Below are 24,143 nucleotides of genomic sequence, written 5' to 3'. Positions count from 1 at the left end.
ACTTCTTATTCCTCAATCTATGTTCTGATCTATTTGGTCCCATTTTAGTGTTGGAAAGGAATGGAGCCTATCCTGGCAGCATGGGGAGCACACTCATGCACCCATGCTTGCCAGTTTGTGGTTACCAGTCAACCTAACAGGTGCTCTCTGTCTTGAAGGTGTTAGGGGACCCAGAATTGGAAACCATTTCACCTGTTACCTTTTTGGTAGAAATACCCTAAACAAAATAAGTCCAGTTCTGTATGTATTTGGTGTTTTAAAAAGGATTACTGCCTTTATATACAATGCTAGCTACACTGAAGAAAGTTCATAGAATAAATTGAAAAAATATTCTATATCTCTTGCCTTTTACCTCCTTTCCTCAATATTCATTTGACTGGCACTCCCTCTCTCTAAAGTGTTCCCATAAAGCCTGCTTTTCAGACTTCTGGTCCACTTTTACACTTCCCATCTTTGTAGGCGACCAAAGCATGCCATGTTCTTTACTCCTCTTTGTGTGTTTCATTCATATATATTGTAGAAGCTGGCCCAGACACAGACAGGCGGACACCGATGTTTCACCATCCAACACACGTTTAATCATTCTATACAATATTTACAGTGCACACAACCCAGTACCCCGTACCAATCACCCTTAAAGTCCAGGCCTCTCAATAATGCCTTTCACTCTTCTGGCGCCTCCACTCCTCTCCTCCTAGCTCTGTCCTTCTTCCACCCGACTCTAGCCATTGAATGGAAGGAGGCGGCCCCTTTTATATTCACCCGGATGAGCTCCAGGTGCCTCCCAACGAACTCCTGCCGGCACTCCCTGGTATGGCGGAAGCACCGGCTGTGCACCCAGAAACACTCCGGGTGTCTCTGATCCTCTTCCCCCCAGCACTTCCGGGTGTAGTGGAAGTGCTGAGGGCCAGGGCTCCTCAGGCATCTGGGCGCCCCCTGGCAGTGACCATGGGCCCCTATATAGACCAAGACATCATAAAGGTTTGGGGCAGCCACTCATATATACTGTGTTCCCGGCTGCAAAACGTTTTAAGTGCATGATGTGCATAGAACAAAGTCCAAAATAGAACTGATTCTCATAGACCAAAATGAAGGCTTTAAAGGCCCATACAGAAAATGAGGTCAGCAAAAGGGCCGGAATCGGAAGTGATGTCTTCTGGACCGGATGTGACATCAGCAAAGGGGCTGGCACCAGAGGTCACGCCAGCAAAGGGGCCGGCATCGGAAGTGGTATCTTCTGGTTCGGAAGTGATGTCAGCAAAGGGGTCGTCACCAAAAGTGATGTCTTCTGAGGTGCCAGAACCTTGCAGGATTTTCTGGAAAAGGTCTGTAGGGAACTGAGAAAGACAGCCAATGCACTCCGCCACCCCCTGGTCAGATGTTTTATTACAATTACTCAAGCCCTTTAGCTGCCTCCTACTCGCACATGTGTGACAAATATATATAGTCACAAAAAGCAGACACAAGAGTCATAAAAAGTTTGGGGCAACCACCCATATAATGTCCCCTGGCTGCAAATGGGTAAATTGCTTGCACTGATTTGCTCAGAACGGAGTCCAAATCAGAACTGATTAGGTTAGTCAAATATGGCGGGTTTGAAGGCCAGAAAAGGAAGTGAAGTCATTGAGGGCAGAAGCAAAAGGGTCCTCTTCCACAGGTTCTTCACGGGAAGTGACGTCATCCAAGGGTCCGGAAGTGATGTCATCAGGGCCAGGCAGCATTTCCTGTAAACGGTCTGCAGGAAAGTGAGAAAAAAGGTTGGTGCACTCCGCCATCCCCTGGTCTGCCGTGGAATTACTCTCATTTAGACCCTTTAGCTGCCTCCAATGCACACGTGTGTGACTATATATATATATACAGTAATCCCTCCTCGATCGCGGGGGTTGCGTTCCAGACCCCCCCGCGATAGGTGAAAATCCGCGAAGTAGAAACCATATGTTTGTATGGTTATTTTTATATATTTTAAGCCCTTATAAACTCTCCCACACTGTTTATAAATATTCCCCGCAGAGTTATACAGCATAATCCCGTTGTATTCTCTTAGATATTACGTAAGATTCACTGAAATTATGTATATAAACACACTGTTTATATACAGTAAAACCTAAATATTATTTTAAAGATATTGAGTGTCTCCGATATCACATGTTACAGCCATTACGATAGACATGCCACCAGCAATAAATACGTACAATGCAAGAAAAATAGTATACAGTAAATGTGTGTGTACAGTGACACTAAACGTACGTACATGTACTAAGTACTGTAAGTAGAAAATTAATTAAGGTTACTCACCAACAATAAGTCCGATAACAATGAGTTTTATTTTACTGCACAACAAAGGAGAGCGTTCCAGCCCCTAAAGGAGCCACTTCAGGCGATTGTGTAGCACTGCCGTTGTTCTTCTTCTGGCAGTCTTCAATCCAAATCCCTAAAGCAGATTCCATCCAGACTACTGCCTTATTACATCCACTTACAACTCGTTTTGCACCCTGGTTAAAAGGACACTGTGGCTGTAGATCTTATATTCCTTTCCTACTTTTTAAATAAAAAGAATCATAGCCTTCAACAAATCCAAAACGTTTACCTTTTCGGCAATCGTTAACATCTTCCGTTTGCGCTTGGGCACGGCCCCTGAAGCAGTAGCAGATCGTTTTGGAGCCATAACGAAGGGCTTGAATATGCACAAAGATAAACACAAAAGAGCACAACTCTTTACACAGCGAAACACGTTGATGCTGAATGAGCGAGACGAGACTTCCTGGTTAACACCGCATTCAGCAGGCAGGAACTTAACTGCGTGCTCTGATTGGTTAGCTTCTCAGTCATCTGCCAATAGCGTCCCTTGTATGAAATCAACTGAGCAAACCAACTGAGGAAGCATGTGCAGGAAGTAAAAAAGACACATTGTCTGCAGAGCCCGCGAAGCAGCGAAAAATCCGTGTTATATATTTAGTTACGCTTTCATATAAAATCCGCGATAGAGCGAAACCGCGAAAGTCAAAGCGCGATATAGCGAGGATTACTGTATATATATATATATATATATATATACACACTATATATATAATAAAGATAACATGAAAACAAAGAAAAGAAAATAGATGGCTTGAGGATTTATATATGCAAGAACCAGGATAAGTGTAATGAGATGATGTGATTAGATATATACCCTTTGTAATAGTGCCTATTCTTAATTGCTATAAATCCTCAGGCCATCTGTTTTCTTTTCGTTGTTTTTGTTTCAACTTTATTAATTTACTACTTGTGTTTTCTGGTTTCAACCAGGAAATTTCCTAAAATAATCTTCTTCTTCTTCTTCTTCTTCTTTGGTCCCTAGCAAACAGCTGGACTAGGGTGACCTTGGAGCTGGCATGCTGTTGTGGGTGCCACTGGGTCCCAGTTTTCTTTCATGATGCATTTCTATTCCTGTCAGTCAAGTGCAATATTCTTAGCTTCAACTGATGTTGATTCAGTGATTTTTAAGTTCTGCTTGATCCAAGTCTGTTTCGGTGCTCCTTACTGCACCTTCCACTGTGATGGCCGTGGCCACCATAGCAGACTGTGTGGAAGCCTGCTGTCAGCCATCCTGCATATGTGTCTGAACCATTACTGTCTGAGTTTCTGCTTCAGTTGTGGGCTGCCGCTCTCATTGAATTCGGATTGGTGTCTTTTTGAATGTGGTCACTGAGTGTGACACCCAGAATTTGATGCATTTGGAAAACTACAGGTTTATTGATGTTGGATTGAGGAATCAACCAAGTCTCTAATCCATAAAGCAAATTATGCAATGTGATCACTTCTTAGTGCTTAGCACACTGACAGTTTGATGTATTTTACACTACTTTCATTTCTACCAGAATGATTTGGAAAGATAATTTTAAAATGAATATCGGAAAGAATATCCAATGTGTAACTGTATGCTGTGTATTTAATTTTTTTAGAATGATACGAAAAATGTAAATCATCATCATCACTACCAGTTAGGGTTTGCCTACTTTAGCCAACCAACACCCAAATCTTTTCCTTCCACTCTCTACAGTCCTTGGCATCCCTTGAGGTCAGACCCATACTTTTCACATCATCCCACACCATCTCAAACCACATCTTCTTTGGCCTACCACTGGGCCTAATCTCTTCCAAGTTGTTGCATCTCTTCATACGGTCATGTGCCAGCTTTCTCATGCCCAAACTGCCTTAGTGTTTTTCTCCTCAGTACTGAAACTACTAAAATACTAAACTTATGAAACAAAAGACAATAATAATCAAAAAATGAACTCATGCAAATTGTCTTAATGTTTATACAAACTTCCAATACTTTTATATTGTAAGGATATTGCATTACTTTTACATTTAACTCTTTTTTTAATCTTGTTTATGTAGGGGTAATCTCATACTACTTTAAGATATGTGTAACTTACTAATATCATGTAATCTCTGGTTCAGATAAATGCCTTTCATGGTGATAGTACTGCCCAAATACACTATGATTTTTTAGAAGAAAAATATTATTGGGAAGTAATGGAGAAACTGGGGTGAGGTTTGGTACCAAAAGGAAAGAAAAAATCATTATCAAGGATATACAGGAATTCATAAACAAAGAAATCAGAATTCAAGGTACCAAAACATGAAGTAAATTTTAAGTCTGGACACAAAAGAGATTTGCAGCCTTAAAAGTCCTTCAAGGCTTGTTAACCTTCAGTCCAAGACTAGGATGTAGGAAAACAAGATGTGCGCACCACCATCTTACACAAGGGCAGAGTAGATCACATGACCTACAACAGGAGTAGAAACAACATGTAGAGATAGTAACACAATATAATACAGTCACCCCCCATAAATTCACCAAATTGAATGAACAAATATTTTTGTGACAAGCTAAATCATCTTACTTGGGTAGACTCTTAACTTCTTTTCTATCTTCTTGCCTGATATTTAGGAGGTGGCATCTGCAAACACACCACCTGCAAGTGAGCCAGTGGTAGATGTGGATGATCTTGAAGAATTTGCTCTTAGACCAGCACTTCAGGGAGTCACCATTAAGTGCAGAATCACTCGAGACAAGAAAGGGATGGACCGTGGAATGTATCCCACTTACTACCTCCATTTAGAAAGAGAAGATGGAAAAAAGGTGACATCCAGAAGACAAAAATAATATGTTATAGGCATTCTGAAGGTGAAACTGAAAAATAGTTGAGCTTCCAGAAAACAACAAAAGAGAAGAAAGATGCTTTTGAAACTATTTCAACTTTTATTCCTAAATGCACATATTTATTCTTAGTATATCCCATCTATTAATCTGAACTTAATTATTATTGACATTATCTATTATAACAAAAAAGAAAATACAAAAGCGCGTTGTGACTATAGTCAGATGTTCCGGCCTACTAGTCTGTCACTCACAGACGCTGGTTCGACAAGGAACCACAACCTCCGGTGTTTCTGAATACTGTGTACTGCATGATGCAGAAGAGTGTGGCATGCAGAAAATGGTGTCAGTCCTCCAGTCAGATGTCTTCATATCTGAGAAGAACAGAAGGCATTACTGATACTGACACGTTGCATGTCAGAGTAATATTATAATCATTTCCAGAGCCCTGAAGCACATGTGTCTGACTCTATTTTGAAAATGTAAAGTTCTACAGTTAGCAACATTAACACTTCATACCATTTAGATTTCCAGTTCAGATGCCTATTAAGGTTTTATAAGTAAACACACACCTTTTCTAATTTTATTATGAAACAATCAGCATCATCCTTGTTTTTCACCCTTCTAAATAATTAACTCAAATTCGTTTGAAATAATCATGAACTTTAATCTTAAAAAGACCTCGGTGGAGCCCTCTTTCACATTGTTGGGCCTAATGCAATATTATGAATTACTCCTGCTGATGCAGCCAATGCTACAAAAATGGTTTATTAACCCTGGCATGGCCGTCACAATTTGCAGAACAAATAGACACAAATCAAATGACGCTGGAGAGCTGGGCTTGATTCTTATCAACTGATCTCTAATGGCTTTTCCATACTATGAAACCCCACTATTGCTGCATAGGCTGACAAATTCAACAAAACATGTTGGAGCTGTTCTGCACCAAAGACAAGGATGTTTGCCGTAAGTCACAGGTGCTTTTTGTGATATTGTGGGGATCCTATTTGAATGTCTGCCATTGGAGGTATACTAGACACAGCTCACGGAGGGAGACCCAGGATGTCTTGCAGGCACTATATACATCAGTTGGCCTAGAGATGTTTCTGAATGCATTGAGAATTATCCATTGAGAAATATCCAAATGAACCAGTTTTGTCATGTATTTAAAAAACTCCATTCACAATTTACCTGAACTCTAAACAGCTGTTTAATTCCTAAATTGTGGATCAAAACTAAAAAGCACAAAAGCTGTTTGTTTTCTGAAATTGTGATACTTTTTTTTTAATAAAGAGATGGGTAACAAGAAACTGTTAACATCGGTGTAAAGATAACATTTTGCCAATTAATTAGACTATCATTTAACTTTTACAGAGTAGTTAAATGGACCAAAGGGACTAAATGGTAATTAATGTTAAAGTACACATTAACCATGTTGCTTGTACCTGATAGAGGACAACATCTCACAGGATTTTTGTGAGCTTAAGAATTGCCATGAGACTGATAATGTTTTGCCAGAGAATAGTTAAAAGGAACGAGCAAGAAGTCAGAAGACAGACAGACAGTAGAATACATAGTGACTGAAACAAAAAGGGCAAACCGAAAGCCGTATAGAACCGATCGACAACCGACTGTTCGATTTTCAAACCAAATTCGCCACTAAATAAAGAATAAAGGTGTGTTTTATCCTCCATGGGATACTGCATACTGCCAGCTTGGCTTCACCCCTGCGGTCATGAAAAAGATTCCACCAGCCAGTGAACACAAAGCAGTGAGGAGCTTCTTTGTAACCGCGAGTCAAAGATGGACACTGTGAAGCACCAGTGGCGGTTCCGAATATTCACGGTTACGTGATACATAAATGCCGAAAAAGTAAGCATACAACAAAAATTAAAGTAAAAATATAAATTAAAACAAAACCTAGTGGTCTTAAAATTATTCTTTCTCATGTGTCTAATAACTCCTTTTAGAAGATCGTTACTCATAGGCTTTGGCATTTCTCACCTGGCTATTTTCAGAGTTTTGCTCCATGGTTGCTCAATGCAGTAATTAAAACTGCAGCCTCCAGTTAACTTATTTATGGACTATTTTGTTAGAGCACAATATCATCAAACCACAGCAGGACATATTAACATTTTCAGCCTATACAATGTTTCTGAGTTTAGCAGTGAAAATAACACGTCTGCACTTAAAAGAGTTCATCTAAAATACTCAAAACCTCAACAATAAAAGGTGACCAACATATGTGCAAACTCCTTTCATTTCTTTAATCTTAACTCCTACAAATATATTTCTAAATTATAATTGTAAGAGTTTTTTTTTATTTGGCATTGTACTTTTATATTGTCAATAAATGACAAAAACATTCAAATTTAAGTAATTAGATTACTTGTTACAATATGACAAATTGTAAAAAAGGCCAAGAAAGTGAATAGTATTTATAGTCACTGTAAATGGGACAAGAGAGAAAAGAGCTAGAATATAATCTAATGAGAGCTGAAAAAAAATAATTACATTTTTAAGTATTTTTATGAGCATTAAAATTAGCACACTTCAGTGTAAAGTGTGATAAAGCTAAAAATGTCAAAACCTTTATTAGTCGGAGTGGTGCTAATTGTAAAACTCCATTTTTCAGGTGTTTTTACTAGCAGGGAGAAAAAGGAAGAAGAGTAAGACCTCTAATTACCTCATCTCTATAGACCCCACAGATTTGTCTCGGGGAGGAGAGAGTTTCATTGGGAAGCTCAGGTCAGTAAAACATTTTTTTATATCTTCCTATGTACAGATATGGACAAATGTGATATGTATAAATGCAAAATGTATCACAATGCATTTACTAATAACTGTAAAAATGCCATGTCGTTTTCTAACCTGCTTAATCCGGACCAAGGCAGTTTTGCGGCAGGAGCCTATCTCAGCCAGCATAGGGTGCAAGGTAGGAACAAACCATGGACAAGGTGGCCATCCATTGCAGGGCAAACACACACACCCACCCACAAACACCCACACACCAAACACTAGGGCCAATTTAGCAGCACCAATTTACCAAACCTGCGTGTCTTTGGGCAGTGGGAGAAAACTGGAGCATCCAGAGGAAACCCATAAAGACTGGAGAGATCATGCAGACTCCAAGCAGAAACGACCCGGGTGGGATGTGAACCCTGGTGCCCTTACTAAATGGCAGCAGCATTACCACTGAAGCCTTGTAATAATGATCAAAACATCACTTTTAATATTATAAAAGTTATAACTAAGTCTAGGCTATTTAAGTCCAATTCCTGTTGTTCTCCCCATGTCTGCGTGGGTTTCCTCCCACAGTCCAAAGACATGCAGGTTAGGTGCATTGGCGATCGTAAATTATCCCTAGTGTGTGCTGTGTGTGTGTGTGTGTGTGTGTGTGCCCTGTGGTCGGCTGGCACCCTGCCTGGGGATTTGTTCCTGCCTTGCACCCTGTGCTGGCTGGAATTGGCTCCAGAAGACCCTCGTGACCCTGTGTCAGGATATAGTGGGTTGGAGAATGAGAACCCTGAATATAATGAGGACTGATCATTTATGTTAGATACTGTAGAATACCTTGAGGGGGCTGGGTGGTCTCATGACCTCCGAACCCCTTCAGATTTTATATTTTTCTCCAGTCATCTGGAGTTTTTTTTCTGTCCTCCCTGGCCATCGGAGCTTACTTTTATTCTATGTTAATTAGTGTTCTCTTATTTGAATACTTACTTTGTCTTTTTTCTCTTTCTTCATCATGTAAAGCACTTTGAGCTACATTATTTGTATGAAAATGTGCTATATAAATAAGTTTTGTTGTTGTTGACTTACCAGACCCTTTTTAATAAAAGACCCAAAATATGTTTTTTTCCCTTCAATTGTAAACAATGTAACCTGCTTTTAAAGATAATTAATTGTGACGTTATACTTATTAAGCTCATTTTAAAGACTTTCTTCCTGCTGCGTTCTTTCTTTCCATTCTTTTTCTTAGTATATGTGGCCCCCTTTGAAAGGTTTTTTTTTTTTTTTTGAGGAAGCACTTCCTGAATGCACAACCAATTTATTCTTTGTTTTTTTAGACTGCTTATTTTCACACAGAAAACAATGGATACATGGAATAAAATTACCAGGCAGCATATTAAATATTAGTCCTTTTATGCCTTTTAAATCTTCTTTCAACAATATTTTGGAAGTGCTAATTGAATAGGAAGCGATGAGCTATTTTGAACTAAATGACTTCTTCCTGTTCCCGTGCTTTTCCTATCCTATTATTTAGAATTTGTAAAAACTCTTAATAAACACTCATTTAAATGAACTAAAGTAATGCGTTCCTTGTTTATCTCATATTGATCCTGTTGTTTTCAACCATCCATCCATTTTCTAACCCGCTGAATCCGAATACAGGGTCACGGGGGTCTGCTGGAGCCAATCCCAGCCAACACAGGGCACAAGGCAGGAACCAATCCTGGGCAGGGTGCCAACCCACCGCAGCCTGTTGTTTTCAGTTAGTTATAAAAGTGGGAGTTGAATATCACTGCGATGCACTAATGCCCTGTCCCAGGACTGTACCTGCCTTGTGTTCTGTGCTTGGTGGGATTATCTCCAGCCTCCCTGTGATCCTGCTTAGAATATAGCGGGTTTAGAAAATGAATGAACGAATAAATAAGTTCAATATTTGATGTTTCAGACCGCAAAATGTCCTGCAGCATTTCTTTTTAATTTATAGATCAAATCTTATGGGGACAAAATTTACTGTATATGACAATGGTGTGAATCCTGGCAAATCAACATCCAGTTTAGAATCTAACAATCTGCGCCAGGAGCTGGCAGCTATCTGTTACGTAAGTATATTGTGACACCACACTCCTCATCAGAGGACTACATTTTTAGTAATTATCATTGTAAAGTCTGATTTGGTTAGAAATGATGATACGAATTATATAAGATACAGACTTCATTCTCAATCTGATTTCAATCACCATTCAGACCAAAACTGCTCTTTGCAGAAGTGCAATCTAATTATTTAGAAGCAGTGAAAGGATACTTAAATCTTATTGTGTCATATATTTCAATAAATAAAGCACACGTTTAGTTTATTTTTATTATTTCCACCTGGAAATAGGAACATTATAGCAACTTGCAGTAACAACTTGGCCTGAAGTGAATTGTTGAATATATAATGCCTACAAATGCTGATTAACTTCACGCTTGCCAGGCTCTTTAGAAGCCCCCAATGCCCTCTCCTAATGCTAGAAGTGATGAGAATGCTGCGAAAAGTGAACTTTCTCCAAATCCTCCTTCACTCTTAATGGTTTTGTGGCACAATTCTGTATTTAGACCAACAGTGGACTCTGTATTTCCTTTGAATGTACAGCATCACAGGCACATAGTTCTACTTAAAATATTTATGGCTCATCTTTGCATCATTTTGACACATTACTGGAACCATAAATACTTAATGCTATCCATTAGTTGACAAATATTTATATTTCTGTCATTGTAGAATAATGTAATTTCTTATTATTGCAGTTTTGTCTCTTGACAAAGTGCTGCTAAGCTAATGAGAAATATCACTACTGTAGACAGCAAATTGCATAATAAATATCAGCTTGGGTTATTGTTTAAATTAATCTATAAAATAATTAATAAAAATGCAGATTTAGCAAAAGTTTACTCTACTTACTGCTACTTTATATCTTACAATGTAAAACATAAGAGAAGAACTGTACTGTACTGCACTTACATAACCTTAGGGCTTGAGACTGCAGGTTTTTGTTCCAGATAGTTTTAAAATCAGTGAGCCATTTAACTTCTAGCTGTCTCATTGTTCAATTAGCTGCTCTTTTATTCTTATTCTGCATTCAGAAAAGCACAGTAGGATAACTTTAACTGCATAACTCTTTTCTCTCATTTTCCAATTAATTCACCTTTTTTCTGTGAAGTTTGCTCACTTGTATTCTAATAATAACAATTAGCAACCAGCAGGGAAGACACCCAGGCAAATGACAATGAATGCTGGAAGGCTACAGCTACTTTACTGTCATATCCACTAAGATGTACATCAGCGTTTCTCAACCTTTAAGTATTTGCAACCTGAGTTTTCATAACAGTTTTAATCGCACCCCCCCAACATTTTTTTGAAATGTAGATGCATATTTTATTATACCTACTTAACTTTTATCGACATTTATCTAACTCTATATTTATTGTTCTAGTATCAGAATGTAGTTTAAGTTAACTTTTTTTGGTTTCAACAGATGTTTTTTTCATATTTTTGATTCTTGTTTTCTTTTTTTCACTTCTTCGCGCCCCCGTAGGTTGAGAACCACTGATGTACATTAGTAAATAACAGCTTAAATACTCAGAACCCTTTGAAAAATGCAATGAAAATATAATACAATACAATACAATTTATTTTTCCAAAAATCACACAAGGAGTGCCGCAATGTGCTTTAACAGGCCCTGTCTCTTGACAGCCCCCCAGCCTTGACTCTTTAAAAAGACAAGGAAAAAACTCCCAAAAAAAACCTTGTAGGGAAAAAATGGAAGAAACCTCAGGAAAGGCAGTTCAAAGAGAGACCCCTTTCAAGGTAGGTTGGGCGTGCAGGGGGTCAATACAATACAATACACAGAAGAGAACAAATCCTCAATACAGTATAAAAATAAAACATTTTGAATTATGGAGCAGAATTTAACAGTAGATAATATCACATAATAAAATTTGGATTTGTTTAGAGTCCTGGAGACCTCATTCATGAAGCTGCCTCTCCCATTTGGCCATTCCACAACTGAAATAGCGCTAATCCGATAAAAGGACCCCTCTTTCCCACGATTTCTGTGATACTACATCAGGGATGACTTTACCTTAGGCAGGCAAAACAACTTGGCAGATGGGCCGTGGCATCGAATGCTACATTTGAGTACTGAGAACAGAAACAGAATAGGTGAGGGTTACTAACAAATTATAACTATCATGTTACTTATGTTTTAGTGCTAATGACTAACAACAGAGATGCAGTTTGTATAATTAATCAGCAGCTCTAGTCAGGGTGTGCTAAACTGAAGTAGTGAGTCTTCAGCCGGGATTTAAAAGCTGAGACCGAAGGGGCATCTCTTATAGTAGCAGGCAGACCATCACAAACCAAGACATTTAAAAAACTCTAAATTATCCCCATGTAGCATACAGTACATACAGTAAATGCTTTCTACATTTCTTTAAAAGTCTAACAAACCCAATTTTATCATTTATGGTTTGATACCAAAACATAAAAACTGGGAATTAACAGCTTGCACAATTAAGATAGGAGACCAGCTAAAACAAGAAGGTACTGTAGTTTAGATAGAAGTGTTCAACCACTGCGGTCCAGCAGGACTGAACTGAGAATCGTAGACATGTGGATCATACATTTTTCATTTAAAAACACAGATATTCGTCTCCATTTTTGCCTTTTGTCCACCACTGACGAAAAGCAAATACTTTTGAAAGCATGTCAGTGTGGACAGGTGAAAAACAAAGATTTGCGAAAACTGGTTTGTGCTTATTATGTAACTCTTCGCTGATTCAATCCTGCTTATTATAAAGTCCCGTTCCCTGATCAGTCATACTTCATGGAAAACAAACATATTCCCATACAGCAGGCATAGAAGAGCTGTTTTCCATAGCTCTTGTTGTGTTTCTTACCTGTATGCAAGTTAATTGTGTTTAGTGCGATTTTTAGAAATTGTAGTCAAATGATAACTCAAATTGCATGATAGTGTCCCCGGTTGTATATTTCCTCAAACTGAACAAGCATATTCAGTCCGAATGACATTCCATGATGTGGGTGCTCATGCCACACAAGGCACACTCAACTGTGGTCACAAAATTGAAAAAATTAGCTCATGAGAGAGTTTACACAGCCAGACAGCCAACTGAAATTTCCGACATGACAGAATTTTTTCAGATCTTGCAACAATCCAATTATGGGAGGGAACTGGGAATTACAACTACTCCCATACTTAAGCATGAGACAATGGCCAATGAAGCTGAAATTCCAGCCAACTCAAAAAAATCAGTCGACAACTGAAAATCAAGCTTAAAATTATGTCAAAATCACACACTGTATGCCCAGTTTAAGACTACGAACTTTTGCGCATGCCCACTGTTGGCGGATGATGATGTCATATGCATTTTATAATGAATGAAAAGACATTCATAAATAATGTGAAAATACTAGTGTGGGAGAAGATAGTTTTAATTTAAAAATATATTTTTAAACGAAAAGAAAGTAATATGGATATAGCCTTAGACAGTTTCTAAAACAGCATGACTTTGATTTGTGGTTCTGCCTATACACGTTTACTTTTTGAATTGTGCAAATGCTGTAAAGATAGACTTTGCCACTCTGTGACTGCGAAATGGAAAAGTAGCTTCAGGAAAGAGATGCATATACTGTACGTACTGTAAATATGCATTTTTTTCATGTTTTCATGCTGTTCTGCATTCTATTGCATGTACATGATAGATCATGGCTCACCAACCCCGGTCCTGGAGGACCACCGTGGCTGTAGGTTTTCATTTTAACCCTTTTTTTAATGAGTGCCCTGTTTGTGCTGCTAATTAACTTCTTGTGAATTAATTTTAATTGATTTACTTTTTTAAGATTTGTTCCCCTGAATTTTTTCATCGTTCCTCTGAATTGCTTCATTTCTTTCCTTAAATAGCACCCAAACAGAAATGAAATGTGACGTGAGTGAGCCAACTGAAGACCAACTAAGTCAGCGCCTCAAATGGCAACCAATTTCACTCCAAGCAGTTGCCTAATGAGCTGCCAATTCTTGTTGTTAATTAAACCCGTTCTTTAATTCCGTGGCTTGTTGCTGCACTCGTGGTGCATTAGCAGACATTTCTGAAATTGTTGATTTTCTCTTTCTAAGAGCACTGTTAAAATGTTTTGGGGACCTGAGCAGATCAACATTCCAGAGACCTTCATTGTTCTTTATTTTCTGATATTGTATGATGGACACCAGTTGTTTTGGCTCATTTTGTATCTCATTAATGTTTTGGCTGCTAATTAATGAAAAAGAAACAATTAAGGGGTCTGAGCCATAAAGAGCAAGTCAGTTAAAATGAGTTCAAAAGAAGTTAATTAGCAGCAAAAGCAGGTCACTCATTAAGAAAAGAGTTAGAATGAAAACCAGCAGCCATGGTGGTCCTCCAGGACCAGAGTTGGTGACCCCTGTGCTAGATAACTCACTCTTTTTGATGAATCTACCAAATATTTTCCCCTACATAAATGTTGATCATCATTTAGTTTCCAGCCACCACACTTGATCCCCTTTGTATTAGTCTGTACAACTTTTTACATGGAATTAGTACCTACAAAGTATCAACAGGCAGAGTTAGATAGTCAGGGCAACTGTTTCTTTCTGTTTCTGTTCTCTGTGTTCATGTCGCCACACTCACCCACACTAAGCCACACATCTTACAACTGTGAGATGAACCTAGAACAGTCTGAGCATAACGCACACTGACACAGGGAGGAATTTCAAACACTACACAGGCAGTGACCAGGCCAGGATTTGAACCCAGCCTTGTGGTGCTGTGAGACAGCTGTGCTAAGAATCCCGGAGAAAAAAATATTGTTAACTATGGTCATCTTTATTACAGGAGACAAATGTTTTAGGATTCAAAGGACCTCGTAAAATGAGTGTTATTATACCAGGCATGAACATGGATCATGAAAGAGTTTCAATTAGACCAAGAAATGTAAGTATTGTATGAAATTCTTATTTAAGAGCATCTCGCTAAATGCTTTAAAAACATATATGTTTAGGTTTTTGTATGTTTTGCATTCATTCAGTGGTGAACGATTGTTTTCTATAAAGGAACATGAATCACTGATTGCAAGATGGCAGAACAAAAACACAGAGAGTATCATTGAGCTTCACAACAAAACTCCAGTTTGGAACGATGATACCCAGTCCTACGTTCTCAATTTCCATGGAAGAGTGACTCAGGCATCTGTCAAAAATTTCCAGATCATCCATGATAATGACCGTGAGTTCTAAATGTGCTAGACGCCTCTGAATTGGCACACTCGTAACATTTTAAAAAGTGGATGTATAGCTCTCTGTGCCTTCACATCATTCTGTAGCTTTTTTTTTTTGCATTTTCTGGCCATTTTATTTAATTTTCTAACATGTGTTGGGGTAACGTATTGTCATTTACAGATAATAAATAAATAATGTTTATTCAGTAACTCTGATATAATTAAGTAATAAGTAAGTAATTTTGATGTGTGAGAAATAAATATAAATAAGCAGAACAGTGTGGGAAAATACAGCTTCTGATTGCTGGTGCATTTTAGAACTCCAGCTTTTAGGTCCTATTAGTTATAGCAGCACAGTGGGTAGTGCAGTAAACTAAGGAGAATTCCTGTTTATCCTCACAATCCAAAGACGTGGAGCCTCTCAGTCAACTCAATATGATGAATAAGCATCACCTGCAGTTAATGTGATTTTGATAAGGGTCCTGTCAGCATACCTTTTTGTTTCCTGCATTATGTTGCAAAGAACTTATCAGAATAAGATGATGTTAAAGTAGTGTCTCTCATGGTCAGAAATATTGGCTCCTATTTTTTTAGATAATGCTCAATTCTTCCTCAAAAGGTACACATTACAAAATGAATGGTGTTAACTTGTATATTTCATTTATTTGCATTGAAATAACACAATGAACCTAGGGAAATAAGCCAAATTTATTCTTACCTGATTTCACACAATTTTACAATACCCTTTGTATGGTTCTGTGTGAATAATGTTAGATTTGTTTTTTCCCCCTAAGGTTTATGTATTCTTTCATTGTAAATACATTTAATTCATATGTTAACACCAATCATTTTGTAATGTTATGTATTTTGTATATGAACTTGAGCATTATCTGAAAACATGCAGCAGTGCTATAGCTCTAAATAAATGATTTGAATAGGAATATAAATAACAAGCTGGTTAAGTCTGCAGATGATACCAAGCTGAGTGGAATGGTAGATAGTCTAGAAACAGATGAATTATTACAGAGGAATTTGGACAGAATATAGGTGTGTGCAGATTTACTGCATTTTTTATTGATTTTAATTAGAAACAGATAACATTCCATACAATCAAGAGAAATGTAACAAATCAAAGCAAAATTTGACCCTCACCCAAAAAAAAGAGAGGAGCCAGCAACTGCAACTACTGTATAAAAGGAGCAAGAAAAGAAGGGTATCCTTTACAACGAAATGGAAGCTTATTCTAAAATGTTATTGATTAGATCCTGCCATATTTTTAAAAAGTTTTGAACATATCCTCTAAGTGACAATTTGATTTTTTCTTATTTCAAGAAGTAAAGAACATCAGTTACCCACTGACTTAACAGTGGTGGGGTGGGATTCTTCCATTTGAGCAAAATAAGTCTACGTACCAGTAGTGTAGTAAAGGAAATTACTGTTTGTTTGTCCCTCAGCACTTTAAAACTGTCTGGGAGTCCATGAAATACAGCTGCTAATGGATTAGGAGGGATTGTGACATCAATGCTGTCTGATAGGCATGCAAAGATATTTGTCCGAAATGTTAATTTGGTGCACACTTAGAAAATGTGGCCTAGTGAGGCTGGGGCTAGATTGCAGCGTTCACAGGTTGAATCTTGCCCTGGAATCATTTTGGACAATTTTACTGAGATAAATGCCCTAAATTAAAGATTTTAAGTTGAATGACTGAATGACTTGCACCTATAGAGTTTGAGTGTATTCCGTGCATGGCTGCCTTCCACTCCTTTTCTAAAATATTGAGTGACAGATCCTTTCCCCAATGTACTCTAGGGTCTTTGAAAGGAAGGGATTTTCAAATATATTTATAAATCTGAGTCTTCAAGACTAATCAATAATTCTTCTGGAATAGAGCAAGGTGGAAGGTGAGGTAAATTGGACAGGTTCTGTTCAGCAAAGTTTGTAGCTTGGAAGTAGTGGAGGAATTATATTGATTAGAAGTTATGTTTGAAGTGTAATTGTTCGTAGGTTGAAAAGACTTTATCTGTGTACAAGTCTCTAAGTGTTTTAATCCTGGACATTTTCCAGACATTGAATAGTGTATATGTTTGAGAGGGTGGAAGAAGGTGAGTGTTATGTAGAAGTGCAATGGATAAATGTTTTTCTCTCTCAAAGTGCTTCATACATTGGTTCCACATACTGAAAGAATGAAGGATAATTGGATTTTCAGTGTAATGATGGTAGTTTGTATTAAGTATGGCACAGGGCAGGGAATATAAAGAAGTTCTGCAAGATTTTATTCCTATTGCAGACCAGGCTTTATGGATATTCATAAATTTGTGTCAATGCCCAGGTCTTTAGATCTTTGTATATTTGCCGCCCATCAATAAAACTGAAAGTTGGGTAGTGCCATGCCCCTTTCTGCTTTATGTTGTTGTAGAGTCACCCTTTGGATGCATGAATGTTTTGAATTCTAAATAAATGAAATTATGATTGAATCTAATTTCTTAAAAAATTATTTGTTAATGTATACGTGGATGCTTTGAAATAGCAAGAGTAGTTTGTGAAGGATGGTCATCTTAATAATGTTGAGTCTCTCTTCTAACAGAAGTTGGACCATCTAGTCACACCTTGTTTCATTTTTTCCAAGCACACAGAAAAATTTTGTTGAAAATGATCTTTATATTTACTTGTAATATTGATCCCTAGGTATTTAAACTGATCTGCTATGATAAATGGGATGGTGTCCAGATATTATGTGCTAGAGAATTCACTAGAAAGAGCATGATTTTATTCAAGTTGATTTTAAGTCCAGATCTCTTTTGAAAATCTGCTAATTCTTTTAGAACTGCTGACTCAAAATTTTGTGGGTCCAGTATATACAGTACCATATCATCTGCATATAGTGATATTTTATGTTCACGTCCTTCTCCAAAAATCCCCTTTATCTCTGATGCATTTTGAAAGAATATAGCCAACGGTTCAGTGGAAATTGTAAAGAGCAAAGGTTGATAAGGGGAATCCTTGTTGAGTACCAACTTTTAGTTTGATATTATCTGAAATGATGTTGTTAATACGAATTGAGGCTTCTGGACTAGTATAAAGTAATCTGATCCATGCACATATGTTCAGGCCAAACCCAGATTTGTGCAATGTGGAGAATAGTCACATTCAACCATATCAAATGCTTTTTCGGCATCTAAAGATGATAAGATCTCTGGGATGTTGGATAAAATGAGTGAAAATATTATATTAAATGAATGTCGAAGGTTAGAGGTTAAGTGTCTGCCTTTAATAAATCTTGTTTGGTGTTGTGATATTACAGAAGCAAGCACTTTCTCAGTCCTTCCAGCTAGAATTTTGGAGAGTATCTTAACATTGTTATTCAGAAGAGAGATTGGTCTGTATGATGCACATTGAAGCTGGTGCTTTTTTTCTTAGGAAAGATGGTAATTAAGCTTAGCAAAAAGTTTGAGGTAGAATTTTTTTGTCTTTATATTCTATAAACGTTGCTAATAACAGTGGAGCAAACTGATTTGAGAATTTTTTATAAAATTCCACTGGATAACCTTCAGGACTGGCTGCTTTCCCACTTTGAAGTGAGTTTATAGCATCTAGTAATCCAGTTCCACAGCACTAAGAGTTATCTAGTTGTGGTATCTCTAATTAATCAAGAAACTCATTAGATGGTGTCTTATGTTCTTTAAACTGAGTAGAATATAAGGACTTATAAATGAGTCCGTTATATTTTTAAGGTCAATGATTTCATCTCCGTGTATGATGTTAATTGCTGTTATTGTATTACGGACTTCCTCCTTGTGGATTTGTTGGGCTAAGATCTTATTGGCCTTTATTCCATGTTCATAATAATGATGTTGCGATTTAAAGATAAGCTGTTCCATTCCTTCAGTAGTCTAGAGGTTAAATTGTGGTTGCAAAACCTGTCTTTTCCTATAGAGTGCCTCATTTGGAGACCTGGTATATTCTAGATCTGTTCTGGTAATTTCGTTGTTTAAGTCAGACGCCATCTTGGTTTCCAGTTTTTTTTTTTTTACCTCAAAAATACACTGCATTTCAAATTTAATGTTAGGTAAATGTAAGTTCTTACATGTACAAATTATAAATCCTAGATTTAAATACACAATGGGAGGTCTGTAAACTTTAAAGCATACCTTATGAAAAGGACTTAGGAATCGTACTGGTGTTGTCACTATCAACATTCAGACAGGAAAAGAAACCATTGAGAATGTTAAGTTTGTTAACATGATACTATGTAGAGTACAAGTCAAAGAAGGTGATGCTCAAGCTTTATGATGCACAGGTGAGGCCTCATCTGAAGTACTGTGTGAAATTTTGGTCTCCAGGCTACAAAAAGGACATAGCAGTGCTAGAAAAAGTCCAGAGAAGAGCAACTGGACTGATTACAGGGCTACAGGGAATGTGTTTTGAGGAAAGATTAAAAAAGCTGAGCCTTTTCAGTTTAACTTTTTCAGGGCTAATTATTTTTTTCATTTTCTCCCAGGTCTGAATATTTTTCCCCAAAATCTCAGTTTTCGAAAAAGCATACAAAGGAAGCACTAAATGCATTTAACATTAATCATCAGCTTTCTAAGATCGACTGTAACATGGCTTACATACTTACTATATACCTTAAAGCCTTTCACTTTTGATTTCCAGATCACTTGCATCAAAATCAGAGTTTGATCAATCAGTCAGATTCAGCAATAATATACAAAAAGCAAAAAAAAAAATAATAAAGCCCACATCGTATTTTGCTTTGCACATTCGCTTTGCTCTTTTGCCCGCCGTCAATGCCATTCTAGACGTTGTTAACTCTACGCTCCTCACACACACAGGGATTCGATGTCAAGTCAATAAGTCTAACAGTCCTCCTGGCAAAGAGGGTCTCCCCGTAACGTGATGGTGTGTTTTGTCGACGTCCACAGCTGTTTATTACCCTCTACCCCTGGATATTAACTAAAGTCAACATCCAACCTTGACCCCTGCTGTCGACAAAAGTCGACATTAGCCCTAAAAGAGTTAAGCAAGCTCAGATTAAGAGTTGACATGATTGAAGTTTTTAATATTATGAAGGAGTTAATACAATGGATCCAGGCTATTACTTTTAAATGAATTCAAAATTAAAGAAGAAACAAGGAGACACAGTTGGAAACTTAAGGGTAAATTTCATACCAGCTTTAGAAAGCTTTTCTTCACATAGAAATCTGTAGATCTAGAAATCAGCAAATAATGTGGCAGTAGGGCTTTAGGGATCTTCAAAACTCAACCTATTTTGCAAAAATTAGGTGTTAAAGAATCGTCAAGCTTTGTTGGACTGAATAGGCTGTACTTGGTAAATTTCTTCTAATGCTCTTATATTCTAAAGGTGCATTGCCCATGGCAAATTCCTACTCTGTGTCGAGTCATGACAGAATGGACGGAATTTGTTTGATATGAACAACTCAGCAGAGTTCTTTAGATGATCATAATCTCCCTGCATCTCCCAATATTAAAAGTGCTACAGACCAGCTGCTGTATTATTCAATAATACTGTATGTCTCAAATGACCATCTTGAAGCTGTTTCAAACTGTTTAAGTCTACCCACTGAAAATATTTGTTGCCTGACACAAAGGACTTCCAGAATATTCAAATTGTGATAAGTCTCTCAACTTAGCTTGTATTTGAAGCCACTGTTTTTATTGTTGGCTGTTCTTATTAGCGACACGTCACAAATGAATTGAATGAATTACTAATAAACTTCTTTGTTTTATTTTTCAGCTGATTATATAGTAATGCAGTTTGGTCGAGTGGCAGAAGATGTTTTCACAATGGACTACAATTACCCAATGTGTGCCCTTCAGGCCTTTGCCATTGCCCTTTCCAGCTTTGACAGTAAATTGGCCTGTGAATAAGTACCACAAGCTTTTCATCAAGCAAGTTTTATTTACATGAATGAAGACGGCAGCCTCACTTTTTCAGAAATCTGTTGCGACCTTACTTTCAAAGACTGTAAGGTAGAAAAATGTGTCTAAAACATGGCAACCTAGAGTCTAACATGGAAAAGTGACGCATTAAAAGCGGTTATGATTGGTAACATTTATACAGAAAATGTGAGAGTTAAAGTCTGTTACGACATTCCATAAATTCAAAGATCGTTCTTTTATTTTTTTATTACAATGTATGTCGACATTTTTCATATTCTTCATATTTGGTAAACTCTACTAATGAAACGTATTCTAACATTTGGAAATTAATATTAAGTTACTTCCCAGCGACCAGTGATTTGCTAAATATTATGAAATTCAGAGTAACCGCTTTTCTTTCCGTGTTTATGGGATCAGAAACATTCTATTTTTAAATGGAAACTAAATTGAAATTGAAAAAATAAGAAAAATCTTAATTATGGTGTGGACTGACAATTAACCTCATCTTAATAATGTTTTAATAAAGATTGTATTTATTTTTATTTCAAAGATGGAATAGGAAGAGTTAAAACATTACATGCCTTTTATCTTAAGCTCAGCGATGCTAATGTTAAGCCATCACCACCGAGAACTGATTCATGTCTTGTCATATATTTTAAATGTGTCTACCTGGAATATTTTATAGCTGAATGCCTCTGGTCCTGTCCAAAACTGAGACCTAAAGAATCGCAACAGTAGTAAAAAAACAGAGACTTTGTATTAACAATTTAGGAGGGTTTTAAAAGCAGCCATCCTAATCAAGCCAGGCATTGTAAATAGCTTGCTGAGCAGTACATCTACCTTAGGCTTCCATTCTCTCAATATGGGTCTTTTCTTATCCATGCCCAGGTAATTGAGACTTACATCCTAAAGAAGAGTCTGAATACCTCTGGCAGTAGCCAACCGTTTATATACACATTTACAAAAATAAAAGCCCTGATCATGTTGTACCCTGACAACCCTTGGAATTGATCCACGGCTACAAAATACAGAGTCACAAAATCATGAACCATTTTTGGTAGCCTAGTTCACCCTCTTTTTTTAGCAGGTCCTAATGTAGTCTTCATGGCGTAAAATAGCAGAGCTTCCTGGAGATGTACCTGCTAATGTACCATGGAGTTGCTCAAGATTAAATGGGCACAAGTCTCCTTGCCTCCAAATAGGAAAGCCAGTCTTTTTATTCAAAGCTCCTGTATCCTGAGATTCCCTCTGACTACTCTCTGTATTACCCAACTATATCGTACAGACCTGCAGGCCTTTCACAGTAGATACCGCTGATCCTTTTCTGGTCAGAGACGCAAACACAAAGGGAAGTGCAGTATGCTTTCTGGTTGTTCTTTATGTCCAGGCAACTGAAACCCTAGAGATGTTACAGCAGGCGCCTGGTAATCAAGCAGCTAACTGTAGTGTTATGTTTGTCTGGCACCACCAGTTCACACTCTTTCAAATGATGACCTAAGGAGTCAGCCAGTAATGATGAGGACTTAGAAAATATCAGGAAGGTGCAGCAAATTGCATATGAAAATCATGAGACTGTTGATAGAATTACAATGCAATTATTAGACAATTTCTGAATGTTTGATCAGTTTGGTCACCTGCTGTAACGGCTGTGGTGTTTACGACACTGACTTAACAAGAGGCGGCCAAGAAACAACCAGATACTTGACACTGTAGATAGTGCTGTTATGCCATCGTATGTAACACACATGGGCTGATGCTACGTGGTGGCCACTCTGAGAAGTCACTTACTGAGTGTACCTCTGCAGTACGAGGGTGTTGTACCGTGTTAGCCATTATGATTGTAGTGACAAGTCAAGCAAAATGACACCTTTTATTGGCCAACTAAAAAGATTACAATATGCAAGCTTTCGAGGCAACTCAGGCACCTTCTTCAGGCAAGATGTACCTCATAAACATCACGTCAGTTAATTAACACATAAAAAAGATCAGTTTAGTACAATGGATCTTCATTTTGTAATATTTACATATTGAAGCTACCTAAACCAATTTATTGCAACACTGTATTGCTATATACAAGAATATCATGGCAGTTAAGCGCTGTTTAGTTCACAGCATGATGGTCAGCGTGGATGGATTTATAGTTTAAGATTACAATATGTGTTGTTTTGTAAAGACAAAGAAGAAATTTATCAAACAACTGTAAAACAATTTTGGATCTTTTCTGAATATGTGCCAATGAAGCTAAACAGTACCTCTGACATGTTTGCAATTAAGGTACACGCTATGTATTATTGTAACTGCTGACTTATAAAACATTCCTCCTTGTCTGCTTTTCTCATCGGCTGATACTCACCACATAACTGGACAAAGCAGATCTGACAATGTAATTATAAAGACTGAAAGAGACTGTATTTTTAATGAAATGGACCAAGAAAAGAAACATACAGTAGTCAAAAGTTACAAGTTCGTAAGCCAAAAGTCAGTCCGATCTTTCACCAAGCCCAAAACTAAATGCATAAATACAAGGACTAAAACTAAAACACATGCAAGTTATTTAGAGATGTATCCTCAGTGTCAGATAGAGATGCTCAGGATGGTCATTGCTGACCTTTTATTCCATCTCATAACTGAAGTCACGTGGAGTACATTTATACTGCACAACAGAGTTCAAAAATGAAAAACAAAGATGGCATCAGAAACATTGCCCAATTATTTTAATAATATGAAATACATCCATCCATACATCCATTATCCAACCCGCTATATGCTAGCTACAGGGTCACGTGGGTCTGCTGGAGCCAATCCCAGCCAACACAGGGCGCAAGGCAGGAAACAAACCCCAAGCAGGGCACCAGATGTGAAATGCACCTCAAGTGAAAACTAATGTTAGATTTAATTTCTGAATAATTCAAAACCCCCAAGGAAGGGAAAATGAACAGAAAAGGCATGAAGTTAAGTAATGAAAAATTTAAAATAAATCGGGATCAAAACAGTTATATTATGATGTTCGCCATACTTATGTGCTGTAAATAATTGAATTAATCAACCTTTATCTCCTCACCACCGCACAT

General features: G+C 37.5%; 1 protein-coding gene across 5 annotated transcripts in view; it reads left to right on the top strand.

Annotated features, from left to right (window-relative positions):
* Positions 1 to 23,813, top strand: part of tub (TUB bipartite transcription factor) — a 236,085-nt gene extending 212,272 nt beyond the window's left edge. For 4 of the 5 annotated variants that reach the window (XM_039748525.1, XM_039748506.1, XM_039748496.1 and 1 more), the window contains 6 exons: positions 4,940 to 5,131; positions 7,785 to 7,897; positions 9,867 to 9,981; positions 14,790 to 14,888; positions 15,008 to 15,179; positions 20,927 to 23,813. In XM_039748525.1, coding sequence (XP_039604459.1) covers positions 4,940 to 5,131; positions 7,785 to 7,897; positions 9,867 to 9,981; positions 14,790 to 14,888; positions 15,008 to 15,179; positions 20,927 to 21,060 — 825 coding nt within the window. In that variant the 3' untranslated portion in view covers positions 21,061 to 23,813. Of the gene's footprint in view, positions 1 to 4,939; positions 5,132 to 7,784; positions 7,898 to 9,866; positions 9,982 to 14,789; positions 14,889 to 14,982; positions 15,180 to 20,926 lie in introns of those variants that run through there. The other variant, XM_039748531.1, reaches the window with a different exon arrangement.
* The last annotated feature ends 330 nt before the right edge of the window (positions 23,814 to 24,143 follow it).

Source organism: Polypterus senegalus, chromosome 1 (assembly GCF_016835505.1).
Source record: "Polypterus senegalus isolate Bchr_013 chromosome 1, ASM1683550v1, whole genome shotgun sequence".
NCBI lineage: Eukaryota > Metazoa > Chordata > Cladistia > Polypteriformes > Polypteridae > Polypterus > Polypterus senegalus.
This window is presented reverse-complemented; position numbering and strand designations above follow the sequence as displayed.